Here is a 24,458-nt window from a genome sequence, read left to right as displayed (position 1 = left end):
ATAAATCCTGAGCCTGAGCATTTTTGAGAAGTATTTTTACTTTTCTAGATGTCACGAAATACTGGCATAACAATGAGATTCATTTCTTTCTTAAACTATATTTTAAGCTTTTCGGTCTCATAGAACAATTAGGTTTTCGAAAAGCCTTTAAGTCTGGTTCCCAGCGAAGTACAGTCACATGATAAGTACGCTAATCAAAGTCTGGTTCCCAGCGAAGTACAGTCACATGATAAGTACGCTAATCAGTTTTTTTCTTCATATAATTGATATTTTAGACTTAGTCTGTAAGCCACTTAATTGTTAAGTATATTTTGTTTCAAATTGATATGAAATACATTGTTGTAATTTTCCTAATAAACTACAAATTTTGATCTTTAGACCATCGTAGACAGTGGTACCAGACCAGAAAGTATAAGGCTGTGACTAAGGTAGCAGTTGGTAGTTTCCAGCCACAGATTCGAATTGGATTCAAAATCTGTCATTAGAGATAAAACCTTGAAGTGAAGGTTGTTTTGATGCTTGAAATATTTGTTGAAATGAGTTTTTAATTAACAAGTTTAAGAATGGTATGTTACATAAATTCTGGCAGATGCGAATGTAAGCTTGATGATATCATTTTCGTATAACTGCTTGAAATGCGTATACACCACTATCAACATTTAGCTTCTCGTGAACTGTCAAATATCATATAGGCCTCACACAGTTGAAAATAGTGAAAAAAAGTAATCGGTTGACAGGTATTTTTGTCCAGCTCTGCAAGTAATACTTGAAACTGAGTACAGAATGCAAGTGGCCATTTGGCTCTATCATTTCACCTAACATTTTAAGGCCACTGGGAAAAATGGCTAATTTGGGCTGAAATGCCATGTTTTTTCGCGGGCTGAAATTATCTTTCAGGTGGCTTGTGGATTTAAAAATCTATGCTTTGTATGAAGTTTAATTACTATGTATTTTATTTCTTCTTCAAGTAAGATGTAAACAGGTATCTTTTTATTTTCAGGTCTGCATCTCGTAAGATATCAGAAGCCGTCTGACTTGGCCACATCCCTCGGAAGTCCGAAGTACTAGAAAAAACCGGCATCTGCTACCTAAAAACAGAGCTGGTGCGCCCGTGATATATTACAGACTCCGGTATATACCGGATTAACTAAATTTGAACGAAACATTTCTTAAATGTATATATTTTGTAACCGTGGTGATACTAACCCTAACCTTTAGTCAGTATATTATGCATATTATACAATAAATGCGTGCGGACATGCAAAAAACGCGTAATTTTGCCGTGCACTCCTATTTATAATCATTCCGGGCATGCGCAGAACGGCTGCGCCAGCTCTGTAATGAGAAACATCATAAGTATAATACCTGTCATACTGTACTTGTATGTATAGAACAGAGAAATTATCTAGAACTGAAAAAGTACTAGCCCATTCCATTTTTTATCTTCAGTTATGTAGAATTTACTCTTGAAATCACGCTCTTACATATCGCACAGAAATCCCTTGTAATAATAATTAATGTTTGTTAGAAAATACGACAGATTCTGCCATGCCAACATCCGCTAACCTGGCAATGTGCACATGTAAAGCGAAACGTCAGCCAATCAGAATATCTTTTGTCGTGTAAACCGGATATAATGCAGGGCAAGAAATGCAAGAGTAAACAATTTACGTAGATAAAAGAGATAAAATGTTGCCGAGAGTCCTTCACATCCATTTGATGTTATGATTTAACTGTGTTTTGTTTTAGTAATCAGTTCTAACACGACCCACTTTATTTTCTTTTTTGAACAAAGAATTCTGAAAATTGTGTTACTATGCATTAATTCACTGTTCTGGCGTCATAGCGTTAAACGTCAAATCGGTGCGCTGGAAAAGAAACAAACTTAAATCAGGCAGTCATGTGGTAGATGAGATGTCTTCAAGTCCTTGACAACGCGTTAAAATGAAATAATATATCCCAAACTGTGAAATGTCTTGAATAAAACCACCGCATGAAATTTGGGATTAAATATAAAATAAATAAAATCATGTGCAGATTTATGTTTCTAAAATTTCAATTGAGCCGTGCCATGAGAAAACCAACATAGTGGGTTTGCGACCAACATGGATCCAGATCAACCTGCGCATCCGCGCAGTCTGGTCAGGATCTATGCTGTTCGCTAATGATTTCTCTAATATCAATAGGCTTTGAAAGCGAACAGCATGGATCCTGACCAGACTGCGCGGATGCGAAGGCTGGGCTGGATCCATGATGGACGCAAACGCACTATGTTGGTTTTCTCATGGTGCGGTTCAAATGATTCATACAATATGACAATTCCAACATCTCCAACAAGTCATGTATATCTATATTTGACATATCAGCGAGATTCAGCAAAGATTTAGAGTTTTCCATATTAACGTATGAAGGCTATCTAAAGGTATCTATACTAGATTGTGATATGTATAACGGTAAAAAAATGATCTTGATTAAAAACGAAACGAAAACGAAATATCAAGATCATTTTCCATTTAATACACTACACAGTTGATATAATATGAATGGATACATGACTAAAGCACGGATGACCGTTCTTGTAAGCAAGAAAGCGAATGGGCCTTACAAGATTCGGCCTGTGGAATCTTCGCCGAAATTGGCAAACCCATTGTAATAACATATTTATAAACAATTTGATATTTGATAATAATGATATTAATACAATTATACGAGGAATCTTTCAAAATATCTGCCATACTTAATTTACCCATCATACAAAACTTTTTAACTATGTTAAAACAATTAAGTAAAATAAAAATTGACTTTTTAGATCGGTCGTAGAAATCTAGCGATGTGCGTTACCATGGCAACGGCTGATGATATCAGTTCAACAGATCAATATCATAAAACCCAAAGCAGTATATAGTGTTGTAAGGGGCACAACATAATGATTTAAATTCAAAAAGGACACTATACCGTAGGCAGTATTTTTTTCACTGGCTTGATCTGATTTCTTGTCCCCGCATTAAATAAGTTAGTTTTAAACCGCCAAAATATTGTCTAGCATTAGCATTGATATTCGCTTCTGTTATTTTGTAATACTTCTACTTTACGGGCAAATTTACCCATAGCTAGCGAAGGAGGATACTATAACGCAATATGAGCCGCGCCATGGGAAAACCAACATAGTGGCTTTGCGACCAGCATGGGTCCAGACCAGCCTGCGCATCCGCGTAGTCTGGTCAGGATCCATGCTGTTCGCTTTCAAAGCCTATTGCATTTATAGAAACCGTTAGCAAACAGCATGGATCCTGGCCAGGCTGCGCGGATGCGCAGGCTGGTCTGGATCCGTCCGTGCTGGTCGCAAAGTCACTATGTTGGTTTGCTCATGGTGTGGCTCATATGTTTAAAGGCTAGTTATTCACATCTTTGATTGGACAGGTAAAATATCTTCTTATTTTTTGTACACGATTGGACTTAAAATGTAAATCTGACTTCGAGAAAGAACAAAACAAAAAAAGTAAAGACCAGGTCAAAGTTTGTAAAACACAGAAGGATCTCTTTTGTCTGTCTAGTTAGTTATATCAAATGCCTGTCAGATGTTTTTGCATAAGTATATACGTCATTTTCCAAAATTTAAGATAACAAAAACACAATTCGTAATCAAGCATTAAAATCACTACTGTTACATTTTAATGTAATTCCGTATTTAAGCATAATGTCAGTTTCTCCTTAATGTACCTTTTATATTGAGAATTAAAAACGCAAAATATGATGGGGTTGATGACACTTTTAAAGAATGGAAACCTAAGTGCCAGCTCCATACTAGTGTTTAGTTCGTCTTCTGTTGTGGCAGACACCGCTCGTACTCCGACAAAAGCAATGAAATATGGAGTGAAACAAACTACAGCGAGTCCAAAATCATGCCGCTAGAGAAGTCATGAATGTTTTCTATGAACAACCAAGTGCTGAACTTCTGAAAGAATTACACTGGCTTCCAGTTAAGGCTAGAGCCATGTTCAAAGTCCTAGTAATAGTCTTCCGTGTCATCAATGGTACAGCTCCAGTATATCTGAGGGAAATGTTTGTACCTACTCGACAACGGTACAGACTACGCTCACAAAGTGACACTAACTTTAACATCCCCAGACAGCGAACAAAATTAGCAGACAGATCTATGGCCGTCGTCGGTCCCAAATGGTGGAATGATCGACCTAGCTATCTGAAAGCCATTCAGTCTGAAGCCAGCTTTAGATCAAAACTGAAAACACATTTGTTTAGTCAGTTTCATGAAAAAATGAGTGTATACTCTTGTAAAAATACAAAATATCAGTAGTAGTATAAAATAGAATTTATACATGTCAAAATCTCCAAATCTATGTTCTAGAATCCTGTTCATATTTTGAATGTATATACTTCAAATGTGTTTTATGTAATTGTAAAGCGCAATAGAGTATTTTATAATTTTTGCGCTATATAAATGCCATGTATTTGTATTTGAAACATATCACTAGTCCCACGGTAGGCGGTAACGTTACGTTTACGCGTAACTGTCGCTTGTTCAACAGAAAAAAAAGTCTCTAGAGCTGGCATTACTTGGTTTTTGACTATCATTTAGGGCAATTGCCAACTTTCATCGTGGCTGTTTGGATGGAACGGTATGTATTGCCGCCGTTTTCCTGTCGTGTTTTCGAACCGTTCGCCAGATATGTAAAGACAAATGTAATGAAACAGAACGTGACTAATACAACATCACTGACATGACACCATTGAGGTTTGGTTCGTCCGTATTCCTACAGTAGTGGCCAACCACAATCGGAATAGAAGCATCTGAAGTAGAGGTGTTAAACTTCACAGGTCCCTCAGTCCGGGCCTGTATCCGGGCCTGTATAGATTCTAATATAATTATAATATAACGATTGTTGGGAGTAATTTAACCCCGTAGAAGTAGAAGTAATATAGATCTAGGCCTATTTTCTTTTTTTTGCTTTAAATCAATTTAATATGGAAAAAAAAACTCTTAGTAAAAAATAATTGTTACTACTCTAGAGCTATTTAAATTAATAATTATATAAAATAAACTATTCTGCGCTAACAATATTAAGACCCGTTTAAAACACCTTTATATACAGTATCGATTTAATTATCCGTCTTTACCTATATGGTCCTCTTCTTTAGCAGTTTCCTAGATTTATTTTATATCGTCAGCTAAGTCGTCAGCAGTTTAGTTTGATCCAACAACAACAACAATGGCGGAGCCATCTCAAAAGAGGCAGAAAACTGAGGAAGACGCAGATTTTAAGCAGATCAATGACTTCTTGCAAAAAGACAAAAACCGAAGTTACTTAAAAATGATTTTGGATCAAATTAATTTTGGTGTAGGTAATACAAGTGTGTATTTTGTTCAAGTGAGGGGTGCAAATGCCAGTGTGAACAGTAAATTTAGCACAGCAACGATTGATGCTGATTTCATCAAGAAAGGGCAAGATCAGATGTTATTTGTGCCACTTGCTCTATTTTTTGGACGGGGATTCGGTATTCTTTCAAGTTTGGTAAACAAAGATGAGGTACCAGAGGATATGGATGAACGTCGGGCTCTTCTAGGATTGATCAAGTTTCTAGAAAGAACTGCAGGTAACCACAAGAAAGATAACTCTTGCAAAGCCTTGATTCAAGATTTCTTAAAAATGTGTCAAAAAAATTTGAAATGCTTGCATTTGCCTTTTCAAACCTATCTTATGTTACATTGACCATTTCGACATTATAGGATAAATCTCGTTCTCCGGTATTTCGTAAATAGGATCAGGGGGCTGGCGGGATTATCTGATAGGCAGTGGCTAGGTAGCCGGTTCCGGCTACCTAGACCTTTAGTCTACGTAGCCGGTTCCGGCTAGGTAGCCGGCTCTATATACGTATCGTATATGAAACATGTAAGTAAAGGTAGCCGGCTTTAATTAACTGTATCTATAAAGGTAAAAGGCAGTGGCTAGGGTTACGGTACCGTAATCCTAGCCTCCGATTCTAGGATTACGGAAGTTCCGTATTTCTAGACAACCCTATTAGAATAGGCTAGCCCTATTAGAATAGGCTAGGATTACGGAAGTATTTAAGAGTAATCAAATATATATGTTAGGACATGCATAAATGATATTGTTAACTTACTTGTTTCACTTAAAATAGCAATTTTTCATGTCTGCCAAATTTATTTCGTGTTATCGATCCGCCATTTTGGGTTAGTAAAATATAGGTGGACAATTATTTATGCACTGTTGATGAATGATTATGAATGATAAATCGTTCTTATTTTCTTTTTTTTTCTTTTTTTAAATATTGTTGTAATTTTGTTTTTGTTTAGATTACGTTATTATTTCATAGTCATGATTTTGCAATTTTTTCTTTCAATTTTAATTGTTCTTCTCTATTTTTTTCTTTTCTCTTTCTTCTTTTACTAACCCAAAATGGCGGATCGATAACACGAAATAATACGAGAGGCATAAAAAGCCGCTATTTTAAGTGAAATAAGTAAGTTTAAAACATCATTTATGCAGGTCCTAACATATATATTAGATTCCTCTTAAATACTTCCGTAATCCTTGCCTATTCTCACAGGGTTGTCTAGAAATACGAAACTTCCGTAATCCTAGAATCGGAGGCTAGGATTACGGTACCGTAACCCTAGCCACTGCCATCTATAAAGGATTATAAGGATCATTATATTAGTTTGATAAAATACATTTCTTGTGATTTATTGTTTATTATTTGTGTTAAATACCTGTTAATTTGCCGTATTTACGCACTTATATCATATCGGCGGAAATTTTGTTATGTTAGAATGTACTCAATACATGTATTCAAGATACAGTGATTTAATCTTTAAAGAAAACAAAACAAACAGTTAAGAAAAGATAAAACAAAGAGTATCATCATACATAAAATGATGCGGCTCTATTGAACATAATGGCGTTTGATCATTTCCTATGCCCTTTTTAAGTGAAAATTTTAAGTAATCATCTCTTTCGCACTTCTATGTGCGTCTTTAATTAATTAACTAATTACTTATTAATTTCTTCGCCGATTTGTCTATAAGTCAATGATCTTGATTGGTTCTAATTGTTTGTTTGAACATTTATTCTAAGGTAGTGTGATAAATGTGAAATGTATAATTACATGTACATATCAAAAGACTAAATTCTAAAGGATTGCCGGCAATTGAAATCATCTATCAATTTTTAATATTTATTTTTTTCAATTTACAACAAACTACAAAAATTTATTAAAAAGTTTACTTTTAATTAATAAACATGCCATTTAAACATGCCGACGACGATAACGACACTTTGATCATTTAATGATAACATAACATAATATCGGCTGATATCATACGAGTGCGTAAATACGGCGAAATAAACTGGTAAATCACATATTTTTAGTAAATAATAAGTCACAAAATTGTAATTTATTTAACTTATACAATGATCCTTTATAACAAAGTTTATTAAAGCCGGCTACCTTGACTTCTGTGTTCATATATGATATGTACATATATAATAGAACCAGCTACCTAGACCTTTAGTCTAAGTAGCCGGAACCGGCTACGTAGACCTTTGGTCTAGGTAGCCGGAACCGGCTACCTAGCCACTGCCTATCTGATATAACATGTACAATATTAGCGATTATTTTTTGCCAGAAGATAAGGATTTAGGAAAAGTCTTACTTTCTCACAATGAAAAAATACTATTTTACAATCTTTGCACAAAAAATTTGTTTACCTTGAAAAATGCAAATAATTTCACACCATCTGTATCAAGCTACAGAAGCGGCAGTGTAGATTAAAATATTCATAATTTTAACATGTCCAAAACATTGTGGAATGATACTAATTTCACTTGGGTATTGATTACATTTTACTCGGACTTTATCAGTCAGGGGTGTAACTGTTTCAAGTTATCGCAGTTTATAACCCATTTGAGTTATTGCTTATATATATTTTGTATATCTTGTTTCAGTTATCATAAAATATTACAAAGCCCTCCTGTGCCAATTCCTCATTTTGAATGTGACTAATGCAATTATTTCCTGAATCCTTGAACTCTTTATCTTTCCAGCTATGCAGTAAAAATTTTTACGCAAGGCTGATATTTAAGTTTTACGCAAAAGGTTTAAAACTATAAAACTCTTAGCATCCCATTATGCTGATCAGGTCATGATCAGACTAAAAGAGAATTTGATTAACCACAGATTGCTACTTATTTCACTGTATAGGTCACTTTGTCAGAACAGCAAAAAGACTTTTTTTTGAATAACTTACCTGAGTTAACTTACAGTTTATAACTAATACAGATTATAAAATGCTTGAAAAAATAACTGAAATAGGTTACATAACTTAAAACAGTTACACCCCTGACTGTTTATCATGGACTCCCTGTGTAAAATCTCAAACTTTAAAACTAAAATAAAGGTATTAAATCCATACATGTATATTATCATGATTATTTCAATGAAACTTCAAAGTTTTGTTGTTTGTAGCATCATCTGGGGCTTGTGCAGTGAAAAATCTAAATTTAATTTCTAAAGTAGTGTGATATTTATTTCTAAAGTCACTATATTTTCATTGTAAATATACTTTGTTATACCTAAGTGGAAACTGGCAGGTACTTGAAAATGCAGCTCTCTGATTGGTCAGAACCCCTTATGTTCAGTGATGTCATGATAAAGTTATAAATAACGTTTCAAAAATAAAGTAAACTTTGGGGATATTGTTGCTACATCTTAATTACAACAATGTATTATTATAATCTGCAATATTTTTATACATTAAATTTTCTTTGTTTAAACCTTGAACATTGTTGAAAAAAGGATAATCTTAAACACTACCGCTATATAGCATAATGGCCAATAACCCCCTCATCATAAACCAGAAACAGGTATTTATTGGTGGCTAATACCGGAATATGGGATTTATCCTATAGATTATACAGGGCTCGACACTAACACTGGTCCGCTGGTCCGAGGCCATTGAAAAGCAACAAGGACCAGTGAAATATTTGGAGGACCAGTAACTGTTTCATTTAAAAATGTAGCGGAAACTGCTCTTTGGACCAGTGGCCCAAAATGATTAGTGTCTGGCCCTGTAGATAATGTCAGTATGGAGAATAGAGGGTATTTAAAATACTGTATGATTTTTAAGACTTAATAATGTGTGGATTACCGATTAGAAACACTGTTTTCCAAAGTGCAGTCTTCGTCATAACTGGGTTGCCCGAAGTCCAGGACAAGTAAACCCTGTTTCGGGCAAGCCAAATTTTCCAGGTGGTTGCCAGAACGGACAAGTGCATTTTTCCGAAATTTAAATTATCCTTTAATTTTCACAATAACAGTGTACGAAATTCGCGGTAGTCCGATAGCCAGTGGCTACTGAATTTCAGCTCGGGCTACCGATTTTCTGCAGATACAAGCCTGACCAGGCTACTGAATTTTCCTAATGTGATTAAAAAAACATGCTAAAAGGTAAACAAGTATAGTATCGTGATTTCATATATGAATTAATATGATCTCCATTAATAACTTCTTACTGTTCAAGAATGCATCACGCATCGTCCAGACTGAGGAACTATTGACAGTCAAATGCAAAGTGTCAAAGACGTAACCGCAGCGCTAATTGGCTGAATGCAATCAACTCTAGTGTAACGGATAATTTGATTAACTTTCACACTTCTTGCGAAAATCGCACAAGTACCTGAAGTAGGCGGAGCTTACATTATGCTATTGACGTGTGTATGTGTGTGTGTATTCGGCACACATTGACATTTTGCAAATTGTCAACTGTCGGAGTAGCAGTATTAAATTGGTTCACCAGTGCAGATCCTAAAAAATCGGGCGTTAGCAGTTAGATTGGCAAGGAGCAGGGCCTCCGCCGTTGATCGACAATGTCGCCATTTGCGATAATTTTAAGAATTTGGCGCTAAATTTTGCGAACTGGCGAAAATAAGTGGTGCATAGTTTTTTTTCCTCATTTGTTTTTTCCGTAGTGATATAAGCGGCCCAAAAATTGGTTCCCGATACACATGTTTTACTTTACCTAGGCGCTGGTAGTGAATAAAATCGATAACCAGTCTAGGCGGTGTATATATTTGACAATTTGACTATTGAAGTTGGTTTACACTTTGAGAAGATAATTGCGTAATAATGTGTGAATTGATGGTTAATCAGTAATCAGAACATCTGCCAGCTTGTATGTTTGAACTCTGCCGAGAATTCACCAAAATTAACGCCGATTACGGTGTACTTTATGTGTTGCGATTTTTACAAGAAAGATCGACACGTTTGTGGCATGCAGTTGTATGACTAACGGATTTTTAATAAACTTGTACGAAAGATCATTTAATTTGTTACTTTTTGCAAATATATTAGATAATTTTGTAATTCCTCAGTTTTCATAAAAGATTTTAACGATGGACCCAAAAACAAAAACACAACAGCCTCAATTTGTATACTGGACCTGGTTAGTTTCTTTGAAATGTTCAGAAACTGGAAGATATCACTTGCTACCATGGCTTCTTAAAAATCATTAGATGAGTGTTCAACTCGACCTTCTAAAATAGAAAAAAATTCGAATTTTCCTTTCTGTAAATAAATGAGTCCTGGAATATTGGTAATTCATGGATAGATATGATTCTTAAACTAACTTAAGGAAATGATTTGTGTCATTTGTATCCAGCTTGATGAGTATAGGTTACTTCTCAGCTACCTGGATTGGGAGGTGGGGGCTCAGCCCGGCCCTGGACCCATTGTATTTTAAAAGGGTTTATAAATCAAAGAAACAGTCTGATGCAACATTAGATTAGAGTCTAATAGAGGTATATAATTATGTTGTTGTATTTTGCCTTTTGACAATTTTTTTTTAATTATGTCTCATCCATACATTGTTTTTGCCTTTGCTGTCCATCTGTCTGTCCCTCTATATTAAGCTTGTCCGGCTTACAGGTCAAACTGCTGGCTGGATTTTGACGAAACTTCTCAGGAGTGATCAGTACCAACCCTAGTTATGCATACCGCCAGCACATTCCGATTCGCTGCACAAAATGGCCGCCAGAGCTAAAAATAGAAAAATCTTGTCCGGCTTTCACAGGTAAAACTGCTGGCAGGATTTCAACGAAACTTCAGAGAAGTGAGCAGTACCAACCCTTGTTGTGCATATCGCCGGCACGTTCCGCTTCCCTGCACAAAATGGCCACCAGAGCTTAAAAAATAGAAAAATCTTGGACGGCTTTCACAGGTCAAACTTGACAGAATTCGACGAAACTTCACAGGAGTGATCAGTACCAAGCCTAGTTGTGCATATCGCCGACGCTTCACTGCACAAAATGGCCGCCAGAGCTAAAGGTATACATAGGGGGGAGGCATATGTTCTTGTAACAAAAACACCTAGTTATCTCTGTAATTATTTGATGGATTTGCTTTAAACTTAAATTATTCATTCCTCATCATCACCCACATCATATGGCACTAGGGCCATAACTTTCACACCAATATTTCATGAATTATCCCTCCTTTTTACTTAGAATTTCAGGTTAAAGTTTTGATGCACTTTCACTCTATCTCAGTTATTCCTAAATGGATTTTATTCAAACTGAAAGTATCATATGACACAAGCCCAAACCTCTGTTACCAATATTTAATAAATTATCTCCCCTTTTACTTAGAATTTTCAGGTTAAAGTTTTAAAATGCACTTTCACTATATGTCAGTTATTACTAAATGGATTTAATTCAAACTTAAAACAGTTGTTCAGCATCATCACTCACATCATTTGACACATTAGGGCCAAAACTCTTGCTCCAATATTTCATGAATTATCCCCCCTTTTTACTTTCCCCCTTTCTACTTAGAATTTCAGGTTTAAGTTTTGATACATTTTCACTCTGTCTCAGTTAATACTAAATGGATTTCATTCAAACTTAAAATAGTTGTTCCTCCTTATCATCCACATCATCCACATCATATGACACAAGGTGCATAACTCTAGCACTAATTTTTTATGATTTATACCCCCTTTTACTTAGAATTTAAGGTTAATTTTGATGCATTTTCACTATATCTTAGTTATTACGAAATGCGTTTGATTCAAACTTGAAGTAGTTGTGCCACATCATCACCCACATCATGTGTCACAAGGTACATAACTCTTGCACCAATATTTTATGAATTATGCCCCCGTTTTGCTTAGAATTATACTTATATAGTGTTTTGATACACTTTATCTTACTCAATATTTTTAGCTCACCTGTCACAAAGTGACAAGATGAGCTTTTGTGATCGTCCGTCGTCAGTGCGTCCGTAAACTTTTGGTTGTGACCACTCTAGAGGTCACATTTTTCATGGGATCTTTATCAAAGTTGGTCAGAATGTTCATCTTGATGATATCTAGGCCAAGTTCGAAACTTGGTCATGTGCGGTCGAAAACTAGGTCAGTAGGTCTAAACATAGAAAATCCTTGTGACCTCCCTAGAGGCCATATTTTTCAATGTATCTTCATGAAAATTGGTCAGAATGTTCACCTTGATGATATCTAGGTCAAAAACAAGTCATGTGCGGTCAAAAACTAGGTCAGTAGAACAAAAAATAGAGAAACCTTGTGACCTCTCTAGAGGCCATAATTTTCAATGGATCTTCATGAAAATTGGTCAGAATGTTTATCTTGATGATATCTAGTTCAAGTTCGAAACTGGGTCACACGCCATCAAAAACTAGGTCATTAGGTCAAATAATAGAAAAACCTTGTGACCTCTCTAGAGGCGATATTTATCATGGGATCTGTATGAAAGTTGGTCTGAATATTCATCTTGATGATATCTAGGTCAAGTTCGAAACTGGGTCAACTGCGGTCAAAAACTAGGTCAGTAGGTCTAAAAATAGAAAAACCTTGTGGCCTCCCTAGAGGCCATATTTTTCAATGGATCTTCATGAAAATTGGTCATAATGTTCACCTTGATAATATCTAGGTCAAGTTAGAAACTGGATAACGTGCCTTCAAAAACTAGGTCAGTAGGTCAGATAATAGAAAAACCATGTGACCTCTCTAGAGGCGATATTTTTCATGGGTTCTGTATGAAAGTTGGTCTGAATATTCATCTTGATGATATCTAGGTCAAGTTCGAAACTGGGTCTACTGCGGTCAAAAACTAGGTCAGTAGGTCTACGTTGTCCGTGCGTAAACTTTTGCTTGTGACCACTCTAGAGGTCACATTTTTCATGGGATCTTTATGAAAGTTGATCAGAATGTTCATCTTGATGATATCTAGGCCAAGTTCGAAATTGGGTCATGTGGGGTCCAAAACTAGGTCAGTAGGTCTAAAAATAGAACTTTTGCTTGTGACCACTCTATAGGTCACATTTTTCATGGGATCTTTATGAAAATTGGTCAGAATGTTCATCTTGTTGATATCTAGGTCAAGTTTGAAACTGGGTCATGTGCGGCCCAAATCTAGGTCAGTAGGTCTAAAAATAGAAAATCCTTGTGACCTCCCTAGAGGCCATATTTTTCAATGGATCTTCATGAAAATTGGTCAGAATGTTCAACTTGATTATATCTAGATCAAGTTCGAAACTGGGTCACGTGCGGTCAAAAACTAGATCAGTAGGTCTAAAAATAGTGAAACTACTTGGTGGTTTTCAATGAAACTTAGCCATAATGAACTGGGTTGCGTGTGGACAGGTGAGCGATTTAGGACCAGCATGGTCCTCTTGTTTTGACACAGACTCAAGCTGTTGTGCAGTATCTTCATCCATCATTGGAGTCATTAAACACTCCAGTGACAGCTCCAGTTTCAGCAGATATGCCCAGTTTCACTATCCAGCATCGAAATGGTAGAGCACGCTGTCTCCTGTGACAGCTCTTGTTTGGAAATGTATTTATATCCCTTCAAATCAAGTATAAAATTTGTCAGAAAATAATTAAATATACTACTAGTTAATAAAATAAACTTGAGAAAAGCTATGGTACCATAGTTCACAGTTTATTCTTTGGCTGAAAGGTATTAACCACCTGCATTGACTCTTTCAGTTTGTTTTGAAGAGGGACACCATCAAGACCTTCAGTATTTGTCTGGTTGTTCGATGCAGCTTGTGTCCTGAGATATAATATTTTTTGTTGAACACATTTTCAAAACAGAGATCTATTCATGACATTCCTTCTCTCATTACAGAGCAGTCAGTTCTTCTTGACAGAGACAAAGAATCTGCAGCAGCATTAGCAATACATCTTGCTCAGCATTTGTTGGTACCACTTGTACCACAAAAAACCTATGTAATTGATTCCTATTCTGGTCTACAATATGAAAAATGTTGTTCAGTTGAGCATCCCATGAATGGAACAGAAGGAGATACATCATATGGTATGTATTCCTCTCCAGTTACATGTATCTGCCATAAAAGTAAGCTGTTGTCAGTGTCACAATATTGGGTCTAGTTTATTGGTACATGGTTTAATACTTTACCTGTTAAAGGGACAGGCAATGTTGTTCTTATGTTAATTCCGTCTGCTAGAATTTCTTAAACCATTTAAAGAAGTGAAAGAATTTTCAAAATTGGCGTAAAAATGAGAAAGTTATGAGCATTTAAATATTTTATCAAATTCGCGGCCATTTTGTTTCAATGGCAACAAAAATCAAAATGGCGGATATATTAAATTTCTAGCAACATATTTGAACTGTATTTAATTATTTGTGTAAAACTATTTTTCTACCTTTTCATGCTATAATGAAAGAAATTACCATGATTTACATCTTACACTCAAGACACTTATGAAATTAATCTATTTTAAAGGTTATTTGTTAAATAAAGGATTCAGCAGTGTGTAAATGACGTCATAAACACACTAAAATGGCTGCCTCCATGATCAGCCGTTTTCTTAAATTTCAAACTGCAATATCTTTTTCAATAGTTATCCGATTTTAAAAATTCTTTGAAAAGGCTTGATAATGGCTTTCATATATTACTTACATGTATTTTCAGGCTTTCCTTATCCTTTAAGTTCTTTGTGAATGAACATGAAGACATTTTTTTTTGTTCAAATCCAGAGGTCCCAGGGCTTTGATATCTGATATGTAGCATCATCTAGTGGTCCTCTACAAGCATTGTTCAGATTATCCCACTAGGGTCAAATATGGCCCTGCCCGGGGGGTCACAGGATTGTGACCCCTTCTAAGAAGGAAGGATATACATTTGTATTGTTTTGCAGATGTCGGCAGTCTGTCGTTCGTTCGATCTGTATATAGACCGATCAGTTTTCTGGTGATAACTCAAGAACACTTGGGCCTAGGATCATGAAAAAGGGAGGTTGGTCATGACCAGCAGATGACCGCTATTGATTTTGGGATCAGTAGGTCAAAGGTCAAGGTCACAGTGACCCGGAACAGTTAAACAGTTTCCGAGTGATAACTAAAAAATGCTTGGGCCTAGGATCATGAAACTTGAGAGGGAGGTTGGTTCTGACCAGCAAATGACCCCTATTGATTTGGAGGTCAGTAAGTTAAAGGTCAATGTCACAGTGTCCCGAAGTAGTTAAACCGTTTTTGGATGATAACTCAAGAACGCTTAAACCTAGGATTATGAAAGTGGAAAGGTCAGCCGTGTCGGCTCAATTCAAGGTCAAAGGTTAGAGACTTTAATTTTGTGTCCGCTCTGTATCTTCTAAACCCCTTAGGATTTTCATGAAACGTTGGTCAAATGATCACCTCACCAAGACAATGTGCAGAACTCATGAGTCAGTTATATTTGCTCAAGGTCAAGGTCATAACACAAGGTCAAAGGTTTTAACTCTGCATCTCCTATTCCCCTGGAAGAATTTTGTTGAAAGTTGGGTCAAATGATCACTTCATCAAGACGATGTGTAAAAGTCATGGGTAAACCGTGTCAGCTCATGGTCAAGGTGATAACTCAAGTTCAGACGTTTGAGCTCTGTATCTTCTAAACTCCTTGAATGATTTTTGTCAAGTCCGCTTGTGGTGAGCTCGAAATAGTCGTCATTTTTGGCAGGTCGGTGTATGTGTGTGCGTCGGTGCATCCGTCTGATTTTGTCCGGACCATAACTTTGACATGCATCGACTAATCTTGTTTATATTTGGCATGAATGTTTACCTCAATGAGGAGTGTCATGCACAAACCCCATGTTCCTATCTCAAAGGTCAAGGTCACAGTTGGAGGTCAAAGGTCAAATTGAAGTTTGTCCCGAGCATTTCTTCTCTCGTCATGCGTAGTAGGATTTTGATGTAACTTTGCATGAATGTTAACCATTATGAGACGGAGTGTCATGTATAAGAACCAGGTCCCTAGGTCTAAGGTCAAGGTCACACTTAGAGGCCAGAGGTGCTGGCGGGCTCGACATTCTGCCCGTGGGCATGCAGAATGTATTTCTAGTATTGAATATTGGGTCAAGTGTTCACCTCATCAAGATGATGTGCAGAACTCATGAGTCAGCCATGTTGACTCAAGGTCAGGGTCACGACTCAAGGTCCAAGTTTGAGACTTCCATTTTGTATCCACTATGTATCTCCTAAACCCCTTGAAGGATTTCAAATTCATTGATGTCGTCATACATTGACTATAAAGTATACTAACAAGGTCATTGTCCACCACCAAATATTCATTAACCCTTTCACTAACAGTGGCGGAGTATACAGCTGTCTTTCAGACTGCCTTGTGACATTTGCTTCAGACTGGCATATTTTGTGGCAGTTTAGCACTCTTGTTCTACTTTTAGCGGATTTATTAACTTTAATTTAAGAGATCTTCCTTAAAAGTTCAAGGTCAAAAGCGTACATATTTATGAATGGCATTGTTAACTGAAAAATAGAACCTTTTATACCAGAGAGGTATAGGCCTGTCAAATTTGCTGAAATGAGTTTCCCTGTAGTGTCAGGTGAGGAATATACTTCAATGAAGTATGTCAAATAAAATATTAGTATTAAAGTAAGATTTTTTTCTCCTTTTCAGTTACATAAGTTGAAACTGTGACATTTGGCACTGGCAATATTGAGCATGTAATGAAAGTATCTGTTTGTTTTACAGGCTGTCCCTACGGCTGGCATGGACGTGTTGATGTCTTGTTAATGGATGCTGAAATACCATTATCGGTAGTTAATTCTTCAGGTGTTGAAGGGGATGCTGATACTGCATCTGTGGTGTCTGACTCATCAGTGGAAGAAAATGAAAGTGACACATTTTCACCAGATAGTATTTCACAAGTTATAGCTCAGACTATAGTTTATTCATTTGTACAGCACAAGAAAAATCCTGTGTCATCAAACTCAATGGTGCCTGGAATAGGAATTTGTTCAAATAAGATGGTTTTGTACCTGTACGATTGTGTTGAAGATATTTTACTTGCAAGTGGTCCAGTACGTCTGTTTGCAGACACGAAAGTAAACACCCGTGCTATTATTATTCTCTGGTTAGCATTAAACTATAAACTGTTTGGTAATACAACCCTTCCTGAGTACAAGAAATACACTTCGAAATTTCATGAGCTTATTGGCCCAGTAACCTTGAAAAGGTATCAGGAGGAATCTGAACAGCCTTTTGAAAGAAAATTAGAGAATGAGGATTTTTTCAAGACCCACGATGATCTTGAGGCAAAAGAAAGGAATTTTGGGGATGACGCTCCTTTAGCAGCTGAAGCTGTGCCTAAAAATATAAAGACTATTCCATTGAAATTACTACTTGGTTTGTAGCCTCCTGGCAAGAGGCTTTCTCAAATTTGTTTAAATGAGGGTACTCACCCTGAAAGGGACAGAGGTTTATAGCTAAAGCATTATCACTGTCAGGTCCTCTGCTAATTGTTTGAACAGTTTGAACTACATTGTGTTGAGGTCTTAAATGTATATGTTCTGCGAATGTGCTTGAAAATACGCTGATAGCATAATTTTCATTTACATTTTTAGCTCGACTATACGAAGTATAAGGAGAGCTATCCTACTCGACCCGGCGTCGGCGTCTTTCCGCGTCCCCACCTTGGTTAAAGTTTTTTACACTTTCTTTTTTTCAACTTATCTCTGTAATTACTTGATGGATTTAATTCAAACTTAAAATACTTATTCCTCATCATCATTCACATCATCTGACATAAGGGCCATAACTCTGGCACCAGTATTTCATGAATTATCCCCCCTTTTCACTTAGATTTTCAGATTAAAGTTTTGATGCACTTTCACTCTGTATCTGTTATAATTACTGAATGGATTTAATTCAAACTTAAAATAGTTGTTCAACATCATCACCCACATCATATGTCACAAGGTGCATAACTCTGGCACCATTTTTTCATGAATTATTCCCCCTTTTTACTTAGAATTTCAGGTTAAAGTTTTGATGCACTTTCACTCTACCTCTGTTATTACTGAATAGATTTGATTCAAACTTAAAATAGTTGTTCAGCATCATCACCCACATCATATGACACAAGATGCATTACTCTGGCACAATTTTTCATGAATTATGCCCCTTTTTACTTAGAATTTCAGGTTAAAGTTTTATGCACTTTCACTCTATCTCTGTTATTACTGAATGGATCTGATTCAAACTTAAACAATTGTTCTACATCATTACCCTTGTCATATGACACAAGGTGCATAACTCTGGGACCAATTTTTCATGAATTACTTCCCCCTTTTACTTAGAATTTTAGGTTAAAGTTTTGATGCACTTTCACTCTGTCTCTGTTATTACTGAATGGATTTGATTCAAACTTAAAATAGTTGTTCAACATCATCACCCACACCATATGACGCAAGGTGCATAACTCTGGCACCAATATTTAATGAATTATGCCCCTTTTTGCTTAGGGTATACTTATATAGTGTTTTGATACATTTTATCTTTACCTCTCTTATTTCTTTAAGTTGATATTTTTGACATAGACTCAGGCTGTTGTGCAATATCTTCATCCACAATTGGAGTCATTAAACACTCCAGTGACAGCTCTAGTTTCCTCAGATGTGCCCAGTTCCACTATCCAGTATCGAAATAGTCTCATGTGACAGCTCTTGTTTTATATCAGGGTAAATAAAAATGACTTGCTTTCTGAATGTGGGCTGATATATGAATGAATAGTTGATTGTATAAACTGTTTTTCTATGAAGCGTTTGTGTTTTTAGCTCACCTGAGCACGAAGTGTTCAAGGGTGAGCTTTTGTGATCACCCTGTGTCTGTCGTCGTCGTCAGCAATTTGACTGTTAACACTCTAGAGGTCACAATTTTGGCCCAATCTTTATGAAACTTGGTCAGAATGTTACTCTCAATAAAATCTTGGACGAGTTTGATATTGGGTCATCTGGGGTCAAAAACTAGGCCACCAGGTCAAATCAAACGAAAAGCTTGTTAACACTCTTAAGAGGTCACAATTTTGGCCCAATGTTAATGAAACTTGGTCAGAATGTTACCCTCAAATAAAATCTTGGACGAGTTTGATATTGGGTCATCTGGGGTCAAAAACTAGGTCACGAGGTCAATCAAAGGAAAAGCTTGTTAACACTCTAGAGGTCACAATTTTGGCCCGATCTTCATGAGACTTGGTCAGAATGTTACCCTCAATAAAATCTTAAACAAGTTCTATATTGGTTCATCTGGGATCAAAAACTAGGTTACCAGGTCAAATCAAACGAAAAGCTTGGTAACACTCTAGAGGTCACAATTTTGGCCGAATCTTTATGAAACTTGGTCAGAATGTTACTCTCAATAAAATCTTGGACGACTTTGATATTGGATCATCTGGGGTCAAAAACTAGGCCACCGGGTCAAATCAAACGAAAAGCTTGTTAACACTCTTAAGAGGTCACAATTTTGGCCCAATGTTAATGAAACTTGGTCAGAATGTTACCCTCAAATAAAATCTTGGACGAGTTTGATATTGGGTCATCTGGGGTCAAAAACTAGGTCACGAGGTCAATCAAAGGAAAAGCTTGTTAACACTCTAGAGGTCACAATTTGGCCCGATCTTCATGAGACTTGGTCAGAATGTTACCCTCAATAAAATCTTGAACAAGTTCTATATTGGGTCATCTGGGGTCAAAACTAGGTTACCAGGTCAAATCAAAGGAAAAGCTTGTTAACACTATAGAGGCCACATTTATGACTGTATCTTCATGAAACTTCGTCAGAATGTTAATCTTGATGATCTTAAGGTCCAGTTTGAATCTTGGTCATGTAGGGTCAAAAACTAGGTCACCAGGTCAAATCAAAGGAAAAGCTTGTTAACACTCCAGAGGCCACATTTATGACCATGTCTTAATGAAACTTGGTCAGAATGTTAATCTTGATGATCTATAGGTCAGATTCAAATCGGGGTCAGGTGGGGTGAAAAACTAGGTCACCAGGTCAAATCAAAGGAAAAGCTTATTAACACTCCAGAGGCCACATTTATGACCATATCATAATGAAACTTGGTCAGAATGTTAATCTTTGTGATCTATAGGTCCGATTCAAATCTGGGTCATGTAGGGTCTAAAACTAGGTCACCAGGTCAAATCGAAGGAAAAGCTAGTTTACACTCCAGAGACCACATTTATGACCATATCTTAATGAAACTTGGTCAGAATGTTAATGTTTATGATCTTTAGGTCAATAGGTCAGGTGAGCGATACAGGGCCTTCATGGCCCTCTTGTTAGCTCACCTTTTTTTGCTTAAAGGTGAGCTATTGTGATCGCCCGTCTTCCATCTTCAGCCGTCCGTCCGTCTGTCGTCGTAATCGTCAACAATTTGACTGTTAACACGCTATCTAGAGGTCACAATTTTTGCCCAATCTTAATGAAACTTGGTTAGAATGTTACTCTCAATAAAATCTAGGACGAGTTCGATATTGGGTCATCTGAGGTCAAAAAAATAGGTCACCAGGTCAAATCAAATGAAAAGCTTTTTAATACTCTAGAGGCTACATTTATGACTGTATCTTCATGAAACTTTGTCAGAATGTTAATCTTGATGATCTTTAAGTCAGGTTGGAATCTGGGTCAGATGGAATTAAAAACTAGGTCACCAGGTCAAATCAAAGGAAAAGCTTGTTAACACTCTAGAGGCCACATTTGTGACTCTATCTTCATGAGACAAGGTTAGAATGTTAGTCATGGCGAACTTTAGGTCAAGTTCAAATCTAAGTCAAGTGGAGTCAGAAACTAGGTCACCAGGTCAAATCAAAGGTAAGGCTTGTGAACACTCTAGAAGCCACTATTATGACTTTGTCAGCATGTTTACCTTGATGATCTTTAGGTCAAGGTCAGATTTGGGTCAGGTTGGGTCAAAAACTAGGTCATCAGGTCAGATCAAATGTAAAGCTTGTTAACACTCTAGAGGCTACATTTATGATAATATCTCTATGAAACTTGGTCAGAATGTTAACCTTGATAATCTCTTGGGTCAAGTTCAGATCTGGGTCAGGTGAGGTCAGAAACTAGGTCACCAGGTCAAATCAAAGGAAAAGCTAGTTAACACACTAGAGGCCATATTTATGACCGTACCATTATAAAACTTGGTCAAAATGTTCATCTTGATTATCTTTAGGTCAGATTTAAATCTGGGTCAAATAGGGTCAAAAACTAGGTCACCAGGTCAAACCAAAGGAAAAGCTTGTTAACACTCTAGAGGCCTTATTTATGACAGTATCTTCATGAAACTTGGTGAAGATGTTAACCTTGATGATCTTTAGGTAAAGTTCGTATCTGGGTCATGTGGAATGTGACCTACTGACCTACTTTTTAGCTCATCTGATTTTTTGAAAAAAAATGATGATTTATTGTCATCACTTGATCGGTGTTGACGTTGGCGTTGCCTGGTTAAGTTTTATGTTTAGGTCAGCTTTTCTCCTAAACTATCAAAGGTATTGCTTTGAAACAAGGAACACTTGTTCACCATCATAAGCTGACCCTGTACATCAAGAAACGTAACTCCATCCTGCTTTTTTCAAGAATTATTGCCCCTTTTGGACTTAGAAAATCAGATTTCTTGGTTAAGTTTTATGTTTAGGTCAGCTTTTCTCATAAACTATCAAAGCTATTTCTTTAAAACTTGCAGCACTTGTTCATCATCATAAGCTGACCATGTACAGCAAGAAACATAACTCTGTCCTGCTTTTTGCAAGAATTATGGCCCCTTTTGGACTTAGAAAATATCAGATTTCTTGGTTAAGTTTCATGTTCATGTCAGCTTTTATCCTAAACTATTCAAGCTATTGCTTTGAAACTTGCAACATTTGTTCACCATCATAAGCTGACTCTGTACATCAAGAAACATAACTCCATCCTGCTTTTTGCAAGAATTAGCGTCAGCACCCGCAAGGCGGTGCTCTTATTTGTTTTTTAAGATACAGCTTTTGAATTTGCATATACAGTTTTGCCAACTGATCTTTAAAATGACTTCAGTGACCATGAATGTGACCTACTGACCTACTTTCTTCAGGTGAGCGATAAAGGGCCTTCAGGACCCTCTTGTTTACTATTTTAAGACAGTTTTACTGTTCAGAGTGATTTTAACGACTGCCCTTCTGGTATAAATAAATAAGGGATCGTATACTGGTAATTACCACCACCCTTTTAAGTTTGATTTACCTTGACCTTTGAACTAGTGACTCCAAAAATCGAAAGGGATCATCACACTCAAATCTGACATACCGTGTATTCACAGCGGAAGAATGCATTGTTTGAAAAATTTAAAGAAGTCGAATGCTAAATTGAAACAAATAAGGCTTAAAAGAGATATCAAGAAATGTATCGCTTTCACTTTGTTCATGTTTTACAGAGTGGTTTTTATTTTGTCTGTTACATATTGTATAAATTGCCTATACATGGCTTAAAGCTCCCATGAATGGACTGCTTATGGCAAGATTGTACAATAACCATGGTAGTATTGCATAAAAACTTTGACAATATTTTCAGATATAGTTAAATGTGAAATACATATATTTATAATATCTGATCAGAAAGAAATGTAAACAAAGGTAGCCTTAAAATTATTTTGTCTCTAAACCTTGTTTTTGTTGTTGATAAAATACAAAAGAGAAAACTAGCTAAAACAATGTATTTTTCAGACATTCGTATGCCCAAAGCTATCGCAATATCAGTGTGAAAGTATTTGTTTAAAGTAAGTACAAAATGATGATATCTAAATCTTTGAAATACACAAATGACTTAAAAAAAACCTTTACGATTTCTGTCTTTATGCACTTTTGTTAAAGTAAGTCCTTCGGATACAGATGTCTTGCAGTAACACTAAATGTGAGATAACCTGACAATATGTTTTGAAAATCAGCTTCGATATGCCAAATTTACATGGTTTGCATAACAAATCTCATAACATAGTCGTAAGTCTAATCAGGTGACATCTATAAGATGAAACACATTTTTGAATATTGTTCAATACAATCACTAGATGCGCCATTAATTGTCATTATTGAAGTTAAATCACGCTGAGAATCTATAAGCCCGAAGCTTATCATTCAAACTGGGAAATGTTGAAACGCATACTGATTCATAAGCCTTGAGTATTTAAAAAGATCCCTCATAAGAGTGATCTAAACTTGAAATATAATGGATACTATGCATGTTTTTAGCCCACCATCATCAGATGGTGGGCTATTCAAATCACTCTATGTCCGTCGTCCGTCCGTCCGTCCGTTAACAATTTCTCGTATCGCATCTCCTCAGAAACTACTGGGAAACTTTGAAAATCTTCCTGTCCAAACCACAAAGCTTAGGGCTTTGATATTTGTACTCTAGCATCGTCTAGTGGGTCTCTACCAAGTTTGTTCAAATTATCTCCCTAGGGTCAAATATGGCCCCGCCCCAGGGGTCACATTGTTCATATAGACTTATATAGGGAAAAACTTTTAAAATCTTCTTGTCCATAACCTACAACATTCAAATTTGGACCACATGTATAGTTTTGAGTGGCAAGATGAACCTTGACATGAATTGACCTTGATCTTGACCTAGTGACCTACTTTCACATTTCTGTAGCTACAGCCTTCAAATTTAGACCACATGCATATTTTTGTGTACCGAAAAAAACTCTGACCTTTTGATTGACCTTGTGACCTACTTTAACATTTTTGAAGGTACAGGTTTCAAATTTAGACCACATGCATAGTTTTGTGTTCCGAAATGAAATTTAGCCTTGATTTTGACCTAGTGACCTACTTTTACATTTCTCAAGCTACAGCCTTCAGATTTGGACCACATGCATAGTTTTTTTGTACCTAAGTGAACTTTGATCTTGAGATTGACCTAGTGACCTACTTTCACATTTCTGAAGCTACAGGCTTCAAATTAGGTCCACTTGCATATTTTTTTGCCCCCGGCATCTACTGATGCGGGAGGCATGTAGTGATTGTCCCGTCCGTTCGTTCGTCCGTCCGTCCGTACGAGTTAACCAAATTGGACCGTTTCGTCTAGCATCAATACCCTTTACTAATATGACTTGATACTAATGCAGATGT

General features: G+C 36.4%; 1 protein-coding gene across 1 annotated transcript; it reads left to right on the top strand.

Moving 5' to 3' along the window:
* Positions 1 to 5,190: 5,190 nt before the first annotated feature.
* On the top strand, positions 5,191 to 17,812 carry LOC128549583 (uncharacterized). Its single transcript, XM_053526583.1, has 3 exons — positions 5,191 to 5,613; positions 14,184 to 14,372; positions 17,047 to 17,812. The coding sequence occupies exons 1-3, from the start codon at positions 5,229 to 5,231 to the stop codon at positions 17,706 to 17,708; spliced, it is 1,236 nt and encodes a 411-aa protein (XP_053382558.1). The 5' UTR covers positions 5,191 to 5,228; the 3' UTR covers positions 17,709 to 17,812.
* Positions 17,813 to 24,458: the final 6,646 nt, after the last annotated feature.

Source organism: Mercenaria mercenaria, chromosome 16 (genome assembly GCF_021730395.1).
Source record: "Mercenaria mercenaria strain notata chromosome 16, MADL_Memer_1, whole genome shotgun sequence".
NCBI classification, from domain to species: Eukaryota; Metazoa; Mollusca; class Bivalvia; order Venerida; family Veneridae; genus Mercenaria; species Mercenaria mercenaria.
This window is presented reverse-complemented; position numbering and strand designations above follow the sequence as displayed.